The sequence below is a fragment of the Nerophis ophidion genome, linkage group LG22 (genome assembly GCF_033978795.1).
Source record: "Nerophis ophidion isolate RoL-2023_Sa linkage group LG22, RoL_Noph_v1.0, whole genome shotgun sequence".
NCBI lineage: Eukaryota > Metazoa > Chordata > Actinopteri > Syngnathiformes > Syngnathidae > Nerophis > Nerophis ophidion.
The window spans coordinates 28,189,115-28,209,484 of NC_084632.1; the positions used below are offsets into that span (position 1 = coordinate 28,189,115).

The 20,370-nt window shown below is 40.4% G+C and overlaps 1 protein-coding gene across 2 annotated transcripts in view; it reads left to right on the forward strand.

Moving 5' to 3' along the window:
- Positions 1-345: 345 nt before the first annotated feature.
- Positions 346-20,370, forward strand: part of LOC133540752 (collagen alpha-1(XXIV) chain) — a 286,309-nt gene continuing 266,284 nt past the window's right edge. For both annotated transcript variants that reach the window (XR_009803719.1, XM_061883645.1), the window contains exon 1: positions 346-807. Coding sequence is in view for 1 of the 2 variants with exons in the window: in XM_061883645.1 (XP_061739629.1) it covers positions 755-807 (53 nt within the window). In the remaining variant the exon portion in view is untranslated. The remainder of the gene's footprint in view (positions 808-20,370) is intronic.

Sequence of the window (20,370 nt, forward strand, 5' to 3'; positions counted from 1 at the left end):
TTCTTTTATTTTTAAATTTTTTCTTTGTTTTGAAAAAGGGAGGTCTTTGTCATGAAAATGGGAGGTTTTTTGGGTTGGTGCACTAATTGTAGGTGTATCTTGTGTTTTTTTATGTTAATTTAATACAATTAAAAAAATAAATATATATATATATATGTTTTTTATTTAAAAAAATTGAAATCAATAAAACATTCTTCTGCGGCCCGGTGGTTGGGGACCACTGCTTTATAGGCTCTGAGCTCAGATGCCAGAAGTCTATGCGTGACGTCACAGGGCAGAAGGTGGTGAAACCCAACACCAGCAGCTGGTAGGTAGGACTTGTGATCTCCCATCAGTGCAAGTCAAGGCACATAACGCAACGCAGCGCAGCGCCCGGAGCCAAAGACGCAGCTCGCAGCTTTGTGCACAAGAACCGCCTCCCAAAGGCAGTCTGATGCTGCGTGGACGCAAGGTCAACACTTCCACGGTCTGACCTGCTGCATATGCGCCTGGGACCTGCGTGCGTCTTCAGCTTGGATCCCACAGTCACTCGGCGGCGCGCGCTCCGGAGCGCTTTTGCTGCAACTAAATCCAGACAAAAGCGGACTACAAAACCATGAGGGATCTCTGAGGTGGCATAAAGTAACTTTACCCAGCCAGACCTCTTCAAGCTTCCCCTCGGCTGCTTCCGAAGGGTTAAGCCCATGAGCAGGTTCCCTTCCGAGCGTGATTCTATTTTCACCCAGATTTCTGCTGCCGGGACAAATGCATACAAATGCATTTAGGAGCTCAACGGACAAGGAGTGGACACGTTTCCGCGGCAGCAACGTAAGTGTGCTTTTACTTTGAAAAGTGGACGCGATTTCCGTTCTTGTTCCGTGGAAGAATGCTGACTGGACATAGTTGATGCGGCTAGATCAGTGGTTCTCAAATGGGGGCACGCGTACCCCTGGGGGTAGTTGAATGTATGCCAAGGGGTACCTGAGATTGTTTTTTAAATGTTCTAAAAAAAAAAAAGCAACAATTCAAAAATCCTTTATAAATAAACAAAATATGAACGTAAGTTCATAAACTGTGAATAAAAATGCAACACTGCAATATTCAGTGTTGACAGGTCGATTTTTTGTGGACATGTTCCATAAATATTGATATTAAAGATTTATTTTGTAGTGAAGAAATGTTGAGATAGGCACCAGCGCCCCCCGATACCCCAAAGGGAATAAGCGGTAGAAAATGTATGGATGGATGTTTAGAATGAAGATTATTTATCCAGATGGATCTCTTTTGCGATCCCCAAAGAGGGCACTTTAACTCGATGATTACCTTTATGTGTAGAAATCTTTATTTATAATTGAATCACTTGTTTGATTTACAAAAAGGTTTTAGTTATTTTTTTAGATCTTTTTTTCCCAAATAGTTCAAGAAAGACCACTACCAATGAGCAATATTTTTCACTTTTATACAATTTAATACATCAGAAACTGATGACATAGTGCTGTATTTTACTTCTTTATCTCTTCTTTTCAACCAAAACTGCTTTGCTCTGATTAGGGGGTACTTGAATTAAAAAAATGTTCAAAGAGGGTACATCACTGAAAAAAGGTTGAGAACCACTGAGCTAGATTAAACACAGCTGCGGACTGAGCCATTCATTCCTTTACAATGACAAGCCTTTATTTACATGTGCGTGATACTTATGTCATCTAACCCAACTTTATGCACGCTTTGCTTCGAAAAGTCATTTGGAAATGATATATTTCATATCAACTGTGCTACATTATGCTTGGAGTTAAAAGTGCTTATTCAGCATACCAGTGATAAGAGACGTTCGAGAGGATAGTGCAGGGGTCGGCAACCCAAAACGTTGAAAGAGCCATATTGGACCAAAAATAAGACAAACAAATCTGTTGGGAGCCGCAAAAACTGAAAAGACTTATATACGTCATTGAAAGCAACACACAACATACATTTCTATATTAGTTATACAAACCCCGTTTCCATATGACTTGGGAAATTGTGTTAGATGTAAATATAAACGGAAAACAACGATTTTCAATCCTTTTCAACCCATATTCAATTGAATGCACTACAAAGACAAGATATTTTATGTTCAAACTCATAAACTTTATTTATTTTGCAAATAATGATTAACTTAGAATTTCATGACTGCAACACATGCCAAAGTAGTTGGGAAAGGGCATGTTCACTACTGTGTTACATCACCTTTTCTTTTAACAACACTCAATAAACGTTTGGGAACTGAGGAAACAAATTGTTGAAGCTTTGAAAGTGGAATTCTTTCCCATTCTTGTTTTATGTAGAGCTTCAGTCGTTCAACAGTCCGGGGTCTCCGCTGTCGTATTTTACGCTTCATAATGCGCCACACATTTTCGATGGGAGACAGGTCTGGACTGCAGGCGGGCCAGGAAAGTACCCGCACTGTTTTTTTTACGAAGCCACGCTGTTGTAAAACTTGTCTTGCTGAAATAAGCAGGGGCGTCCATGATAACGTTGCTAGGATGACAACATATGTTGCTCCAAAACCTGTATGGACCATTCAGCATTAATGGTGCCTTCACAGATGTGTAAGTTACCCATGCCTTGGGCACTAATACACCCCCATACCATCACAGATGCTGGCTTTTCAATTTTGTGCCTATAACAATGCGGATGGTTATTTTCCTCTTTGTTCTGGAGGACATCACGTCCACAGTTTTCAAATATAATTTGAAATGTGGACTCATCAGACCACAGAACTACCTTTCCACTTTGCATCAGTCCATCTTAGGTGAGCTCAGGCCCATTTATATATTTATATTTACACCTAACACAATTCCCTATCTCATATGGAAACGGGGTTTGTATTAGCCTACTATCAAAATGACTATGTGTCATAGGCTGAAGCAAATCTTTGTTGACAGAAATGTTGAAATGTAGTATGTATTCTACACATTTTTACAACATTGGAAATCATTAGTAAAACTTCTCAGCGGGTGAGATAACTCCTGGAACTGACTGTCTTAGAATGGCTAAAGGTATAGATGTGTGTGTCCAAGTTAAAGGAAAAGGCAGTCTGTCTACTTTTAATGGATTTATTACAATCTTTGCAAGCTGTGTAACGTTTGCTGTGGTCTGGAACAACATGGCACACAAAACAATTTGAAATACAGCCAATATTACATACAGATAATGTGTCATGAGACATGCAAAATGAAATTATATACAAAGAGGATACAAGTAGAGGACATTAAATGAGCTTAAATATACAGTGGGGCAAAAAAGTATTTAGGCAGCCACCGATTGTGCAAGTTCTCCCAATTAAAATGAAGACAGAGGTCTGTAATTTTCATCATAGGTACACTTCAACTGTGAGAGACAGAATGTGAAAAAAAATCCAGGAATTCACATTGTAGGAATTTTAAAGAAGTTATTAGTAAATTATGGTGGGAAATAAATATTTGGTCCACCATTCAAAGCTCTCACTGATGGAAGGAGGTTTTGGCTCAAAATCTCACGATACATGGCCCCATTCATTCTTTCCTTAACACGGATCAATTGTCCTGTCCCCTTAGCAGAAAAACAGCCCCAAAGCATGATGTTTCCACCCCCATGCTTCACAGTAGATATGGTGTTCTTGGGATGCAACTCAGTATTCTTCTTCCTCCAAACACGACGAGTTGAGTTTATACCAAAATGGATACATGGATGATACAGCAGAGGATTGGGAGAATGTCATGTGGTCAGATGAAACCAAAATAGAACTTTTTGGTATAAACTGAACTCGTCGTGTTTGGACGAAGAAGAATACCGCGTTGCATCCCAAGAACACCATACCTACTGTGAAGCATGGGAGTTGAAACATCATGCTTTGGGCTGTTTTTCTGCCAAGGGGATAGGACCATTGATCAGTGTTAAGGAAAGAATGAACGGGGCCATGTATTGTAATATTTTGAGCCAAAACCTCCTTCCATCAGTGAGAGCTTTGAATGGTTGACCAAATACTTATTTTCCACCATAATTTACAAATAAATTATTTTTAAATTCCTACATTGTGATTTCCTGGATTTTTTTTCACATTCTGTCTCTCACATGGGAGAAATGGGAGAACTTGCACAATCGGTTGTTGACTAAATACTTTTTTGCCCCACTGTACCTACAAACGAGGCATAGTGATGCAATATGTACATACAGCTAGCCTACCTAGTATGTTAGCATGGATTAACTTGCAGTCATGCACTGACCAAATATGCCTGATAAATACTCCAGCAAGTCAATAACATCAACAAAGCGCACATACTATATAAAACTTTTGTTGGACAAAACGAAACAAAGAAGGAGTGGAAGATTTTACATGTAAACAAACTGTCACAGCCCACACTACGGTGAGTTCGAGAACTGCCGAAATTAGTAGGACAAAAAGATGTTCACCAAATACTCTCATCAGTGAAGCATACACACAAACATGTTAAACAGTGGGCTTTCTAACAATTGGGAAGGTTTGTGTCTTGTTGGTCCTCAAACAAAAAACATACTAAAGCAAAACAATAATTTTTTCACAATTTTTTTCCATTTCTAATACTTTTAAAAAAAATGCCCCAGGTAGCCACTGGAGCGGCGCTAAAGAGCCGCGGGTTGCTGTCCCCCGGGGGTAGGAGAACAAAACTCTTTCTTCAACATTCCTCAGGAGTGTGCATTATTGACATAAAGAATTGGCAGTTTAGCTCTCCTCTCACATGAGTACACTGGAAAAACTCACAATCTCACCAAGTATATATTTGTAATTTCTAGTCACAAAATTTGTCACAATCCCCTGGATAGTTATTTTTCAGTGAGACATAAGAACTTGTTTGTAAGCAATAGATCTTCTGAGGGGAAAACAATACTACTTTTGAGCATCACAAGTTTGTTATAAGACGCACAACTTCATGATACTCGTAAGTATAGCTAATAACAACTTTTAATTGCTAGTTTCAAGAACATTTAAGTTTGAAAAGTTTAAATATAATGTCTTATTTTAAGATTTATTACCTAGACATGTTCCATTGGCAGAGTATTTTGCTCATTATAAACAAAAAAAATTTGTATTATATGTTTTTTACTCCTTTGAAGAGGAACATGTTTTCCGATGTAGGAATGGAGGCACAAAAACACCCTTTTTCAAAGTGCGGCCCTAGGGACATTTTTGGCCCGCAGCAAATGATTTAAGGGCCCGCTCTTTATTCTTAAAATAGTACTACAAAAAAACCCACAAAGTAGAATAAAAGAGAAAATAGGTTTAATGGAATGTAACGGGAAAAAGTTGAACTGTTGACATGTTTTTTCAAACCAATATCTTTGCAGATAACTTCCTGCTTCTTAAGAACGATATTGATTACTGTTTATCTTATTTTATGTAATATTTTTTTAAATGTAATTTGTGCACTTGCACTTGGGGCAGCTTCTTTAGCGTAGCCTTTCAAAACACCCTCACAGCGATGCTGGCAGTTCAGGTGGCTGATAAGGTTTGATGTGTTGAAGTGTGATGTTTTTTTTCAGTGAGACATAAGAACTTGTTTTTGGGCAATAGATCTTCTGAAGAAAAACAAGTACTACTTTTTAGCATCACAAGTTTGTTAAAAGACACAAAACTTCACAATATTAGTAAGTATAGCTAATAACTTTTAATTGCTAATTTCAAGATCAGTTTTAAGTTTGTAAACCTTAAATATAATGTCTTATTTCAAGATTTATTACCAAGACTTGTTCCATTGGAGGATTCATTTGCAAAATGATTTGTATTAATTGTTTTTTACTCCTTTGAAGAGGAACATTTTTTCCAATGTCGGAGTGGAGGCACAAAATCACACTTTTTCAAAGTTCGGCCCAGGGGACATTTGTGGCCCGCAGCAAATGATTTAAGGGCCTGCTCTGCATTCTTAAAATAGTACTACAAATAAACACAAAGTGGAATAAAAGAGAAGATAGGTTTAATGGAATGTAACGGGAAAAAGTTGAACTGTTGACATGTTTTTTCAAGCCAATATCTTTGCATATAACTTCCTGCTTCTTAAGAACGATATTGATTACTGTTTATTCTATTTTATGTACTATTTTTTTTTCTTAAATATAATTTGTGCACTTGCAAGTGGGGCAGGGATGCTGGTAGTTCAGGTGGCTGATAAGGTTTGATGTGTTGAGGTGTGATGTTTTTTTTCAGTGAGACATAATAACTTGTTTTTAGGCAATAGACCTTTTGAGGAAAAACAAGCACTACTTTTTAGCATCACAAGTTTGTTAAAAGACACAAAACTTCACAATATTAGTAAGTATAGCTAATAACTTTTAATTGCTGATTTCAAGATCAGTTTTAAGTTTGTAAACCTTAAATATAATGTCTTATTTCAAGATTTATTACCAAGACTTGTTCCATTGGAGGATTCGTTTGCAAAATGACTTGTATTAATTGTTTTTTACTCCTTTGAAGAGGAAAATGTTTTCCAATGTCGGAGTGGAGGCACAAAATCACACTTTTTCAAAGTTCGGCCTAGGGGACATTTGTGGCCCGCAGCAAATGATTTAAGGGCCTGCTCTGCATTCTTAAAATAGTACTACAAATAAACACAAAGTGGAATAAAAGAGTAAATAGGTTTAATGGAATGTAACGGGAAAAAGTTGAACTGTTGACATGTTTTTTCAAGCCAATATCTTTGCAGATAACTTCCTGCTTCTTAAGAACGATATTGATTACTGCTTATCTTATTTTATGTAATATTTTTTTTTAAGGAATTTGTGCACTTGCACCTGGGGCAGCTTCTTTAGCGTAGCCTTTCAAAACACCCTCATAGCGATGCTGGCAGTTCAGGTGGCTGATAAGGTTTGATGTGTTGAAGTGTGATGTTTTTTTTCAGTGAGACATAAGAACTTGTTTTTGGGCAATAGATCTTCTTAAGGAAAAAAAAAATACTACTTTTGAGCATCACAAGTTTGTTATAAGACAAAAAACTTCACGATGCTAGTAAGTATAGCTAATAACAACTTTTAATTGCTAGTTTCAAGATCAGTTTTAAGTTTGTAAAGCTTAAATATAATGTCAAGATAAATACAATATAATTAATTCAAGATTTCTTACCAAGACAATTTTGACTTGTTCCATTTGCAGATTATTTTGCTCATTACAAGCAAAAATGACTTTTATTAATTGTTTTTTACTCTTTTGAAGAGGTTTGAGATAAGGAGATAATGTTTGATGTGTTGAGGCGTGATGTTTCTGTTTGCAGACCATTCCGTGCAAATATCACACAAAATGTCTCCCTCTGAAACAGTGAAGAAGTTCCGCATGATGTTTGTTTACAGTGAGCTCTGTGGACGTTTACGGCAAGATTCTGATCAAAAGGAGCGCTTGATTTACTCACCCAAATCCCACCTAAAGCACAGTACGATCAATCTCGCCTAATTGAAACCATTTTTTTTCCTTTTGCTGACATGTAAGTTTTTTTTTTTTCTTCAAACAAAATCTTTATGTTATATTGGCTTTGAAAGTGTGCTGCCCTCAGTGGAAAAAGTTTAGACACTACTGCTCTAAAGTGTTTTACAGGATCTTTTTTATACTATTTTGAATTCTCTACTATAAATACGCTCCAGATGTGAGCTGAAGGGGCCTACAATAGACACTGTTGTTCCCCAGTTACCTCTTGAAAGCAAAGTGGAGCTGAAATCCTCTAAGCTTTTTTTTGTCCTTATGAGTGAAAATGAGACGCAAGTTAACCGAGTGGCTTCCTTTGAATTCACAGAGACTTTAGTGTGTATGCATCAGTGGTTAACTGGCTCCTGAGGACCAGACAATCAGCCACTGTTGTGGACGTTGCTCCTGCTTTGCTGTCTCCGGATTTGGACCAGCCAGAATTTTTTAGAACCTTCATTGACACTGAGGAGTAAGTCCTATGAGGTCATGCTCAATGGCCGGGTCCGATATCATCTAAAATATTTTGCTTTGGACTAAAAGGTTGCAGTTCAAATCTGCCATGAACAAAAGGCGTGGGGCTATTTGCAGGAGAGAAGTCAGCTCCTGAACAATGCAGAAAAGTTTTTGAGCAAGGCACTGAGCCTCCAACTAGTAATGTTGCTGTGCATTCCCTCAGACATCTTTCTTTAGAGTGAAACTCCAATATTAGGACAATTAGGGAATTATTTCTATTAAATCTGTTTTACCTGTTCATTTTGCAGTGTTGCATAATGTAGTCATTGGCTGAGTATGACGGAACTGTTGTGCACAGAACTGTTCTGTTGCAAAGTACTCAATACACTTTTAATAGTACAAACGTTTGTATTAAATAGGAGAGGGATGTGACACATACACTATATTGCCAAAAGTATTTGGCCACCCATCCAAAAGATCAGAATCAGGTGTCCTAATCACTTGATTAAAATCAAGCACTTAGTTTCTACAAACATTTGTGAAAGAATGAGTTGCTTCTAGGAGCTCAGTGATTTCCAGCGTGAAATTTCCTCGGTCCTAAATATTCCAAAGTCAACTGTCGGCTTTATTATTAAAAAAATGGAAGAGTTAAAGAAAAACATTATCACTAGACCTATGTAAGTGTCAATATATACCTTGATGTTACAGAAAAAAGACCATATGTTTTTTTAACCGATTTCCGAACTCTAAAAGGGTGAATTTGGCGATTGAAACACCTTTCAATTGTTCGCTGTCGGAGCAATGACCTTTCACCCGTGACGTCACAGCAGGAAGCAATCCACCATTTTCTTAAACACATTACACACGCCAAGTCAAATCAGCTGTTATTTTCCCGTTTTTTCGACTGTTTACCGTACCTTGGAGACATTATGCCTTGTCGGTGTGTTGTCGGAGGGTGTAACAACACGATCAGGGACGGATTCAAGTTGACTTACGTGGAGTGTGCTAATCAGACATATCAATGGTCACGGCATGCTAACCGATGCTAAAATGCTATTTAGGTTAGCTGTATGTACATATTGCATCATTATGCCTCATTTGTAGCTATATTTGCATCCAGCCTTTCCCTCCACCCACATTTAGTGCCAAACAAACACATACCAATCAATGGATTCAAGTTGCACCAGTTGTCAAAAGATCAATCAATCAATCAATCAATGTTTACTTATATAGCCCTAAATCACTAGTGTCTCAAAGGGCTGCACAAACCACAACACAAACCACTACGACATCCTCGGTAGGCCCACATAAGGGCAAGGAAAACACACACCCAGTGGGACGTCGGTGACAATGATGACTATGAGAATCTTGGAGAGTAGGAAAGCAATGGATGTTGAGCGGGTCTAACATGATACTGTGAAAGTTCAATCCATAATGGATCCAACACAGTCGCAAGAGTCCAGTCCAAAGCGGATCCAACACAGCAGCGAGAGTCCCGTTCACAGCGGAGCCAGCAGGAAAACATCCCAAGCGGAGGCGGATCAGCAGCGCAGAGATGTCCCCAGCCGATACACAGGCGAGCAGTACATGGCCACTGGATCGGACCGGACCCCCTCCACAAGGGAGAGTGGGACATAGGAAAAAAAGAAAAGAAACGGCAGATCAACTGGTCTAAAAAGGGAGTCTATTTAAAGGCTAGAGTATACAAATGAGTTTTAAGGTGAGACTTAAATGCTTCTACTGAAGTGGCATCTCGAACTTTTACCGGAAGGGCATTCCAGAGTACTGGAGCCCGAAATGAAAACGCTCTATAGCCTGCAGACTTTTTTTGGGCTTTGGGAATCACTAATAAGCCGGAGTCCTTTGAACGCAGATTTCTTGCCGGGACATATGGTACAATACAATCGGCAAGATAGGATGGAGCTAGACCGTGTAGTATTTTATACGTAAGTAGTAAAACCTTAAAGTCACATCTTAAGTGCACAGGAAGCCAGTGCAGGTGAGCCAGTACAGGCGTAATGTGATCAAACTTTCTTGTTCTTGTCAAAAGTCTAGCAGCCGCATTTTGTACCAACTGTAATCTTTTAATGCTAGACATGGAGAGACCCGAAAATAATACGTTACAGTAGTCGAGGCGAGACGTAACAAACGCATGGATAATGATCTCAGCGTCTTTAGTGGACAGAATGGAGCGAATTTTAGCGATATTACGGAGATGAAAGAAGTCCGTTTTAGTAACGCTTTTAATGTGTGAGTCAAAGGAGAGAGTTGGGTCAAAGATAATACCCAGATTTTTTACCGAGTCGCCTTGTTTAATTGTTTGGTTTTCAAATGTTAGAGTTGTATTATTAAATAGTGGTCGGTGTCTAGCAGGACCGATAATCAGTATTTCCGTTTTTTTGGCGTTGAGTTGCAAAAAGTTAGGGGACATCCATTGTTTAATTTCATTAAGACACGCCTCCAGCTGACTACAATCCGGCGTGTTGGTCAGCTCTAGGGGCATGTAGAGTTGGGTGTCATCAGCATAACAGTGAAAGCTAACACCGTATTTGCGTATGATGTCACCTAGCGGCAGCATGTAGATGCTGAAGAGTGCAGGGCCAAGGACCGAACCCTGGGGAACTCCACACGTTACCTTAACGTAGTCCGAGGTCACATTGTTATGGGAGACGCACTGCATCCTATCAGTAAGATAAGAGTTAAACCAAGACAGGGCTAAGTCTGACATACCAATTTGTGTTTTGATACGTTCTAATAAAATATTATGATCGACGGTATTGAAAGCAGCGCTAAGATCGAGGAGCAGCAACATAGATGACGAATCAGAATCCATCGTTAGCAATAGATCATTAGTCATTTTTGCGAGGGCTGTCTCCGTGGAGTGATTTCCCCTGAAACCGGATTGAAAGGTTTCACATAGATTGTTAGACGCTAAGTGTTCATTTAACTGCTCCGCAACAATTTTTTCAAGGATTTTTGAAATAAAGGGAAGGTGAGACACCGGTCGGTAGTTTACCATGAGGTCAGGATCGAGGTTAAGTCTTTTAAGAAGAGGATGAATAACCACTTTTTTGAATGCTAGGGGAACAGTGCCCGAGGAAAGTGATAAGTTTATAATATTTAGCACTGATGGACCTAATAATACAAAGAGCTCCTTGATCAGTTTCCCAGGAAGTGGGTCAAGTAAACATGTTGTTTGTTTTATTCCATTTACACGTTGTAACAATTCCTCTAATGTTATTTCCTCAAAACGAGACAAACCATTTTGGAGGGCAGTATCCGCCGTATATACAATCGTGTCAGTGTTAATAGAACCCAGTTGTAGCTGGGACGCATTGTCTTTAATCTCCTTTCTAATGACTTCAATTTTCTTACTAAAGAATTGCATAAAGTCATCAGCTGAGTGGGTGGAGCTACTGGAAGGAGTCCCTTGTTGGGTTAGTGATGCTACCGTACTAAACAAAAATTTAGGATCGTTTTTATTACGGTGGATGAGATTTGAGTAATATTTAGCTTTAGCTGAGGTAATCATGCGTTTATAAGTTATTAAACTATTACTCCATGCTTGATGGTGCACCTCAAGTTTAGTCGTGCGCCATTTGCGTTCCAGGATTCTACATAATAATTTCTGAGCTTTAGTTTCTTCTGTAAACCACGGGGTACGCTTTTTTGGAGCCTTTTTTAACTTTAGCGGTGCTATGTTATCAATGGTTGTTAAAGTTGTTAGTGAGGTTATCAATAGAGCCCACATACTTTGGGAATGGTGCCATTACCGAGGGCAGTAGGTCAGCAAGAGTTGTCGTTGTGGCCGTATTAATGTTGCGGCTGCTATAGCAGTTATTATTATTATTAGTTTGACAAACATGCGTCTGAACCTCGAATTTGATAAGGTAATGATCGGACAATACTTTAGTATACGGGAGTATCGTAACTTTGGAAACGGTGATACCCCTGACAAGTACTAGGTCTATCGTATTACCGTTGCGATGCGTGGGTTCATTTATTATTTGTGTGAGACCACAGCTATCAATTATAGTCTGGAACGCTACGCACGGTGGGTCCGATGGGGTATTCATATGGATGTTGAAGTCCCCATTATGATTATATTATCGGCGTATGTCACTAGATCAGCAACAAACTCTGAGAATTCATTGATAAAGTTCGAATAGGGCCCTGGGGGGCGGTAGATAACAGCCAGGCACAGAGGCAGCGGTGTGACAGACCTCATAGTAAGCACCTCAAACGATTTATATTTATTATTTATGTTAGGAGTAAGGTTAAACTTTTCGTTGTATATTAGTGCGACCCCCCCACCCCTTTTAAGAGGAAGGGCAGTATGCGCATGTGTAAAGTTAGGAGGACATGCCTCATTTAGCGCAAAAAAGTCGTTTGGTTTAATCCAGGTTTCGCTGAGACCGATGACGTTAAGATTGTTGTCTCTGATGATATCATTAACTAACAACGTTTTGGAAGACAATGATCTTATGTTTAAAAAACCTATATTATAGGTAGTGGGCTGTTTTAGGGAATTTTTTGATCAAATTATCCGTAGTAGCAATATTAATAATGTTGTGTTTATTATGCCCAGTGCATTTAGTATAATTGGGGCGGTATAGCTCGGTTGGTAGAGTGGCCGTGCCAGCAACTTGAGGGTTGCAGGTTCAATTCCCGCTTCCGCCATCCTGGTCACTGTCGTTGTGTCCTCGGGCAAGACACTTTACCCACCTGCTCCCAGTGCCACCCACACTGGTTTAAATGTAACTTGGGTTTCACTATGTAAAGCGCTTTGAGTCACTAGAGAAAAGCGCTATATAAATATAATTCACTTCACTTCACTTCAATTACGACCATATCTAGGAATTGATACGACGGGAATTTTCCGATTGTTTGTTTGTTGCTTTGATAAACTGCACGCATCATAGTTAGCCACCTCAGTAGAACACATGTCGAACTCTGAAACAATCAAAGCAGAAAAAATTTGTTCTAACTTAACTGACTCCTTACCCAGACCAGTAGTCTCATCTTCCATTTAAATCCGGCTTCAGGATGGAGGGAAGTGGTGTTCTGTGGGGATTAGCCTTCTGCTTTGTTTTTAGCCCCGCTGGGCATCCGCGTTTCCGATCACACCGCTGGCGTCTGATCCGTAGACGGACCCCGCTGGTACTATACTCCGCTGCTTCACAGGCCGCTGGATGTAGCCGCCGAAGTATTCCCGTGCTAGTTAGCAGGTCTAGCAAGCACGCGTTTATCAGTCCAAAACGGCCCGATATGTCCACATCCAGAAGTGTCTGGCGGTCGTACGTGATCACGGAGTGACCCCGATGTGAGCCAGCCATAAAGTTTGTAGAATTGTCCGGTATTTCTGCCAAATGTTCCATATTTAGCAAGAGCTCCTCGATGTCGCAGCCCTTCCGGGCGCCGCCATCTTGCGAAGATGCGAAAGTCCCTTGTTTGTTCTGTTTGCTACGACAGAGATGTGTGGATATCCTGCGACACTCAAAGCAGATGCATTTCCAACGATAAAGTCAACGAAATCACAAAGGTGAGTTTTGTTGATCTTATTGACTTATGTGCTAATCAGACATATTTACGCACGGAATGACTGCCAGCTAATTGATGCTAACATGCTATTTAGGCTAGCTGTATGTACATATTGCATCATTATGCCTCATTTGTAGCTATATTTGCATCCAGCCTTTCCCTCCACCCACATTTAATGCCAAACAAATACATACCAATCGACGGATTCAAGTTGCACCAGTGTCAAAAGATACAATCGTTGGTTAAAAGGCGATCGCCGAGCTCGTACTCGTTGCCGCTGTCTGTCATGATATGGCTCAATAGCTTCAGTATCTTTTTTAATTTCGTTTTCGCTATCTGCCGCCACACTCCAACCATCCGTTTTAATACATGCGTAATCTGTTGAATTGCTTAAGGCGCTGAAATCCCAGTCTGAATCCGAGCTAATTTCACTATATCTTTCTGTTCTATCCGCCATGTTTGTTTGTAATGGAATCACGCAGTGACGTCACAGGAAAATGGACGGGTGGATATAGCGAGGGTGAAAATCAGACACTTTGTATTTTGGACAATTACACGCTCCCAACCTTGTGGGAACAGTTTGGCGCGGGCCCCTTCCTCTTCCAAATAACTGTGCACCAGTGCACAAAGCAATGTCCATAAAGACATGGATGACAGTCGGGTGTGGATGAACTTGACTGGCCTGCACAGAGTCCTGACCTGAACCCGATATAACACCTTCGAGATGAATTAGAACCGAGACTGAGAGCCAAGCCTTCTCCACCAACATCAGTGTGTGACCTCACCAATGCGCTTTTGGAAGAATGGTCAAAAAATCCTATAAACGCACTAGGCAACCTTGTGGACAGCTTTTCCAAAAAGAATTGAAGCTGTAATAGTTGCAAAAGGTGGACCGACATCATATTGAACAATATGGGTTAGGAATGGGATGGCACTTCAAGTTCATATGTGAGTCAAGGCAGGTGGCCAAATACTTTTGGCAATATAGTGTATTTAAATCTAATTCTAATGACTGCTCATTAGAATCCATTTGAGTTCAAATCTCAATAAACTTCAGGAGGTACACCAAGGGCCAGATCTACGAAGATCCAAATACCATATGTTAAACAGCATTGGCAAACTATAGGATTGTGTGTTGCGTTTGATCGACTAAGACTGCGTGTGCAATTGATAACAGGTGCAAAAAGGGTGCAGACCGGCCTATTTAAATTAGGTTTTTGTGCGTACTACCAGCATAATGTGCCCATGAAAACAACTAATTCACTTCCAAATTCATGTTATCCTGCTCCTTCCCACCTGTGGGGTGTTGCAATGTTGAAAAAACAGCACAATTGGCTCAGCAGGTAGAACGGCTGTGTCAGCAACTTAAGGATTCCAGGTTTGATTCCAGCTTCTGCTATCGTACTTACTGCCTTTGTGTCCTTGGGCAAGACACTTCACCCACCAGCTCCCAGTGCCGCTCACACTGGTGCATGAACATAAATGAATGAATGGCGGTGGTCAGAGGGTCCGTAGGCGCAAATTGGCAGCAACTCTTCCGTCAGTCTACCTCAGGGCAGCTGTGGTTTACAAATGTAGTTTACCACCGTATCATGTTAATGTGGTGTGAATGAATGATGGGTTCTCAGTTCTATGTGAAGCGCTTTGAGTGTCTAGAAAAGGGCTATATACATCTAATTATGGGCCTGCTGCAATGCCAAACCTAGCATGCTATCGATGCGCTTTGCAAGGAGGTGGTAGACCATCACAACACCATAGCGCAGGGGTAGGGAACCTATGGCTCTAAAGCCAGATGTGGCTCTTTTGATGACTGCATCTGGCTCTCAGATAAATCTTAGCTGGCATTGCTTAACACGATAAGTCAGTGTTTTTCAACCTTTTTTGAGCCAAAACACACTTTTTTCATTGAAAAAATTCTGAGGCGCACCACCAGCAGAAAACATAAAAAATTTAAACTCAGTAGTTGATATTGACAAAAAAAAATTGTTCTCGCAATAGCTCTTGTCTCTATGTAGGTGTACTGTCAAGCCGTAACTCTTTTTGAGTTTTTTCGGTGTTTTCCTGTGTGACTTGCGCTCCTATTTTGGTGGCTTTTCTTCTTTTGTTGGTATTTTCCTGTAGCAGTTTCATGTCCTCCTTGAATGCTATTCATCGCACCTGCTTTGTTTTTACAATCAATACTATATAAGTTGTGCGGACGCACTCCTTCTTTGTGTGGACATTGTTGAGTGTCATGCCATGTACGGATGTACTTTGTGGACGCCGTCTGCTCCGCACACTGTAAGTCTTTGCTGTAGTCCAGCATTCTGTTTTTGTTTACTTTGCAGCCAGTTCAGTTTTAGTTTTGTTTTGCTTCAATGCCTTTTCTTAGCGGCACTCGCCTTTTGTTTATTTTTAGTCTAAGTGTTGGATACCTTTTTACCTAAATGCTGCCTCCCGCATATTGTGATCACGACATACCATGTTCCCGACATCTACAAAAGCAATTAGCCACCTGCTGCCACCAACTGATATGGAAGAGTATTACACACTTACTCTGTCGAGCTCTAGACAGCACAGACACTCAATAACAGCACATTTTTGAATTATAGTTACAGGTTTGCAAAAAATATTATCAACCCAACTAGGTGAAATTACATAATGTGTCCCACAACACACCAGACTGTATCTCCCGGCACACTATAGTGTGCCGCGGCACAGTGGTTGAAAAACAGCAATGAGTAATGAATAATTCCGCTGGTAATCACACTGTTAAAAATAACGTTCAAAATATAAAACATTCTCATGCATTTTAATCCATCCATCCGTTTCCTACCGTTCCTGTTCAAGCAGTCGCATTAATGGTAAGAACTATTTTATTCATTAGCTTCAGAATAACAATGTTATTAAAAAGAAGAAGATACTTATTATATTCCTAAAATGTTGGTCTTACTTAAAAATGCACACATTTATTTGTATTCAGTGTTAAAAAATGTTATATGGCTCTCTCGGAAATCCATTTTATAATATTTTGCTTTCATGGCTCTCTCAGCCAAAAAGGTTCCCAACCCCTGCCATAGCGCATTCAAGAAAATGCATTTTGGAAGATGTATATATGTTATTATAATATATTTTCTAAATGAAAAAATGAACGCCATTAAAAAAAGCCACCGACAGACACCAAAGTGCATCAATTGAGTTTGATTTAATCACCCACATAAAGGGAACGTATAATGCAAAACAAACTTTTCGTAGTTGCTGGTACCTGTTTTTGTTTATTTGGGGTCTACATAGGTGCCGAAAATTTGAAATCAAATCATGGAGGCATGGTGAAGATATTTATAAGACAATTTTGTAGGGATGTCCTGATCCAGGTTTTTGCACTTCCGATCCGATACCGATATTGTTTTTGCACTTCCGATCCGATACCGATACTGGCCGATACTGGTCTATCCGAGCATGTATTAAAGTTTAATGTTATTTAGCCTACTTAGTTGTCAGATTCATGCTGGAAAATATTTTAGTACTCTTGATAACAACCTGCCAGCTGAATTAGGTGAGTTGGAATAATACACAATAGTTGGTATTCAAGGATTATACATGACGAAAATTATACATGACAAATAGAAATAGCATCGTTAAACAGTAAAAAAGTGAACAGTATAAAGTGCAAATAATGCTGTAAACATTATTTAAAAAAAGCAAAACACACAAACAACCTGAGTGGGAAAGAATGTCAATAACTTAGCATCAATACTTGCTCTTGAACAAGTGTAAACTTAAAAAAAACAAAAGAAAAACATATCTACACACTCCCTTCAATTGTTTGCCCCAGTCAGGGGGGGGCAAACAATTGAAGTCCAAGCATAATGGGTAGATTCTTTCTAACAAAGACTAGCACTTCAAAATGCTCAGGTGGCAGCCTGCTCCTGTGTTCATCTATGATGAGTGCTAAAAAGCCTCTCATTCGCAAGAGTCATTAAAATGTCTTACAACTTTACCACCACGCTTGACTTTTTTGTGGCATGTTTTACACTCAACCTCTTCATCTTTTTCGTTTTGTAGGATAAAATAATCCCACACAGCTGACATTTTTACCGTAACTTTAATTTGTCCAGGGTGTACCCTGCCTTCTGCCCGATTGTAGCTGAGATAGGCGCCAGCGCCCCCCGCAACCCCAAAAGGGAATAAGCGGTAGTAAATGGATGGATTTTAACTCACACGGCCGTCTGAACGGTTACAACACAGACTTGTGGATGTTTTGAAGGTGTGTTGGAAAATGCGGTACGGAGTGTAGGGAGCAGCAGAAGAGTGGAATTAATTATTTAAATCAGTGCGTTGGAAAACACGGACCGTAATTTTTTTTAAAACTGGATCTAGATCGGCATTTTCCCATGCCTTGCCGATACGCATTTTTTGGCAAATATCGGCGGCCGATCCGATCCAAATATCGGATCGGGACAACCCTACAATTGTGGTACTTCCTTCAAATGAGACGTTAGGAATTTACCCAATATGTGACTTTTTTCTCAAGTGAGACGTCAGCGGATATTTCCATGTATGGTATACGGTGTGGGCAGCACGGTGGTAGAGGGGTTAGTGCATGTGCCTCACAATACGAAGGTCCTGAGTTGTCCCAGCTCGAGATCTTTCTGTGTGGAGTTTGCATGTTCTCCCCGTGACTGCGTGGGTTCCCTCCGGGTACTCCAGCTTCCTCCCACCTCCAAAGACATGCACCTGGGGATAGGTTGATTAACAACACTAAATTGGCCCTAGTGTGTGAATGTTGTCTGTCTATCTGTGTTGGCCTTGTGATGAGGTGGCGACTTGTCCAGTGTGTACCCCGCCTTCCGCCCGAATGCAGCTGAAATAGGCTCCAGCGCCCCCCGCGACCCCGAACGGCACAAGCAGTAGAAAATGGATGGAAGGATGGTATGCAGTGTTTTCCCCAGAAAATTTGTTAGTTAAGGTGGTGTCTCTCCGGTGGGTGGGTGAAAGGATTGGTGTAACTCGGCTTGTCGCCATCAGGTCTCCACCTCGTTGCTGCCACCACAGCCAGGGTGGGGGGGCAATAGACTACAGACTGTGTTGACATAGGCTGGCTTAGTCGCGTGAAAAAGCCTAACATTTTTTGTTGTGTTTTCTGCTCCGTTTGATGAATGGCGATATATGATATGTAGCTCGATATTTTTTACGTCAAGTAAAAACAAAACAGTCCTTGTTTCCTGAGATTTTAAGTGTCCTTATTATGACTTACTAAGTCAAAATAATGACCAAATAATGACTTACAAAGTCAAATTAATGACTTACTGTAAGTAAGCTTTTGCAATAAGCGTTTGAAAAAAAGAGTTAAAAGAGGGGCCACATGCTGACATATGCTCAACTCATCATGCTTAATTTATTAAAGCATTTGGGTAGACTGTAGTTGATTTTTGGTATCGACATGTGATAGCAGGGACCCTGCCATTCAAAAAAAAGCTGCTCTATTACTAAAGATTGATGTAACTATAGCTGAAAAAAATAGTACAATAGCAATAGGAGAGACTATTCATCCCTGAACACCATGGAGTTCATGTAGGCTTTATGATGCAACTATCAACTATCAGAGACAGCTTTAGGAAACTCTTCATTCAACATAATAAATGGGTTGTATTTGTATAGCGCTTTTCTACCTTCAAGGTACTCAAAGCGCTTTGACACTACTTCCACATTTACCCATTCACACACACATTCACACACTGATGGAGGGAGCTGCCATGCAAGGCGCCAACCAGCACCCTTCAGGAGCAAGGGTGAAGTACCTTGCTCAGGACACAACGGACGTGACGAGGTTGGTACTAGGTGGGATTTGAACCAGCGACCCTCGGGTTGCGCACGGCCACTCTCCCACTGCGCAACGCCGTCCCTAATAATGTCCTTTTTTGGTGCTTCAACCCAGCTATATCAACACAGAAAAAGGTCAAGTGAAATAACTTAGTTGTTAACTGTAGCTGTAGGTCAATAATGCTTGTCTTTCTCTCAGACAGACAGGGCTTTGGTGTCCGTAACACGCACATACCGCACAGTGAGCTAACGTTACGCTAAAAACTAATTAGCCTTCACCTCAAGGACTGTGAGCGAGCTGAGCTGCCGTTTATGTTTCTAGAACGTCAACAGGCTTATAGTGATGTTACTAGTAGTTGACTGGGAGGTGTTTATTAAAATTATGCGCTCTGAATACGCACTGCTGATTGGCTGTTACCGGAAAAGACACAGTCGAAGTGGAGGCACTTAAAAAGACCGGCATTGCAAGGGGGCGGCATTGAGTGCATAGTGGCCTTCTTGTAACCAGAGGGCTACTGGTTCGATCCCGGCCTGGAAAGCTCATGTAAAGGTGTCACCAAACTCCTAACTACTCCCGATGGGTTGTTATTGCATGCCAGCTTCTGCCACCAGTGTGTTAATCTGTGTGTAAATTTGTGAATGTGATGTAGGATTTAAAGTGCTTCGGATATCATTCCACGTATAGTAAAGTTCTATATAAATACAGGCCATTCTCAGGGCTCGAACTTAACCAACGCAACCGTGGCAATTACACTGCCCTAAAACAATTTTGCAACATTTGCAGCAAAAATTTAACGTGCCCGCTTTGACATTTTACCTGTTAATGGAGGAGGAATATAATGGTCAATGGCATTTTCGATTATTCGCAGCTAGTTATTTGACTTATCAATGTTGGTGCAATACAACGTTAATCTAGCTCCTGAGATGTTCCCTCGGAGTATAATTAGTCAACAGACCTACATGTCACACAAATGGTGGCCGTGTAAATAACGTCAACACTGTCATAAACCTGTGCCGTATCGTGAGACCCCACTAAACAACAATGACGAATACATTTTGGGAGAATATTCGCACCGCGACACAACATAAACACAAAAGAACACATTCCCAGAATTCTTTGCAGCACTAACTCTTCTTGGACTCTACAGTCATGT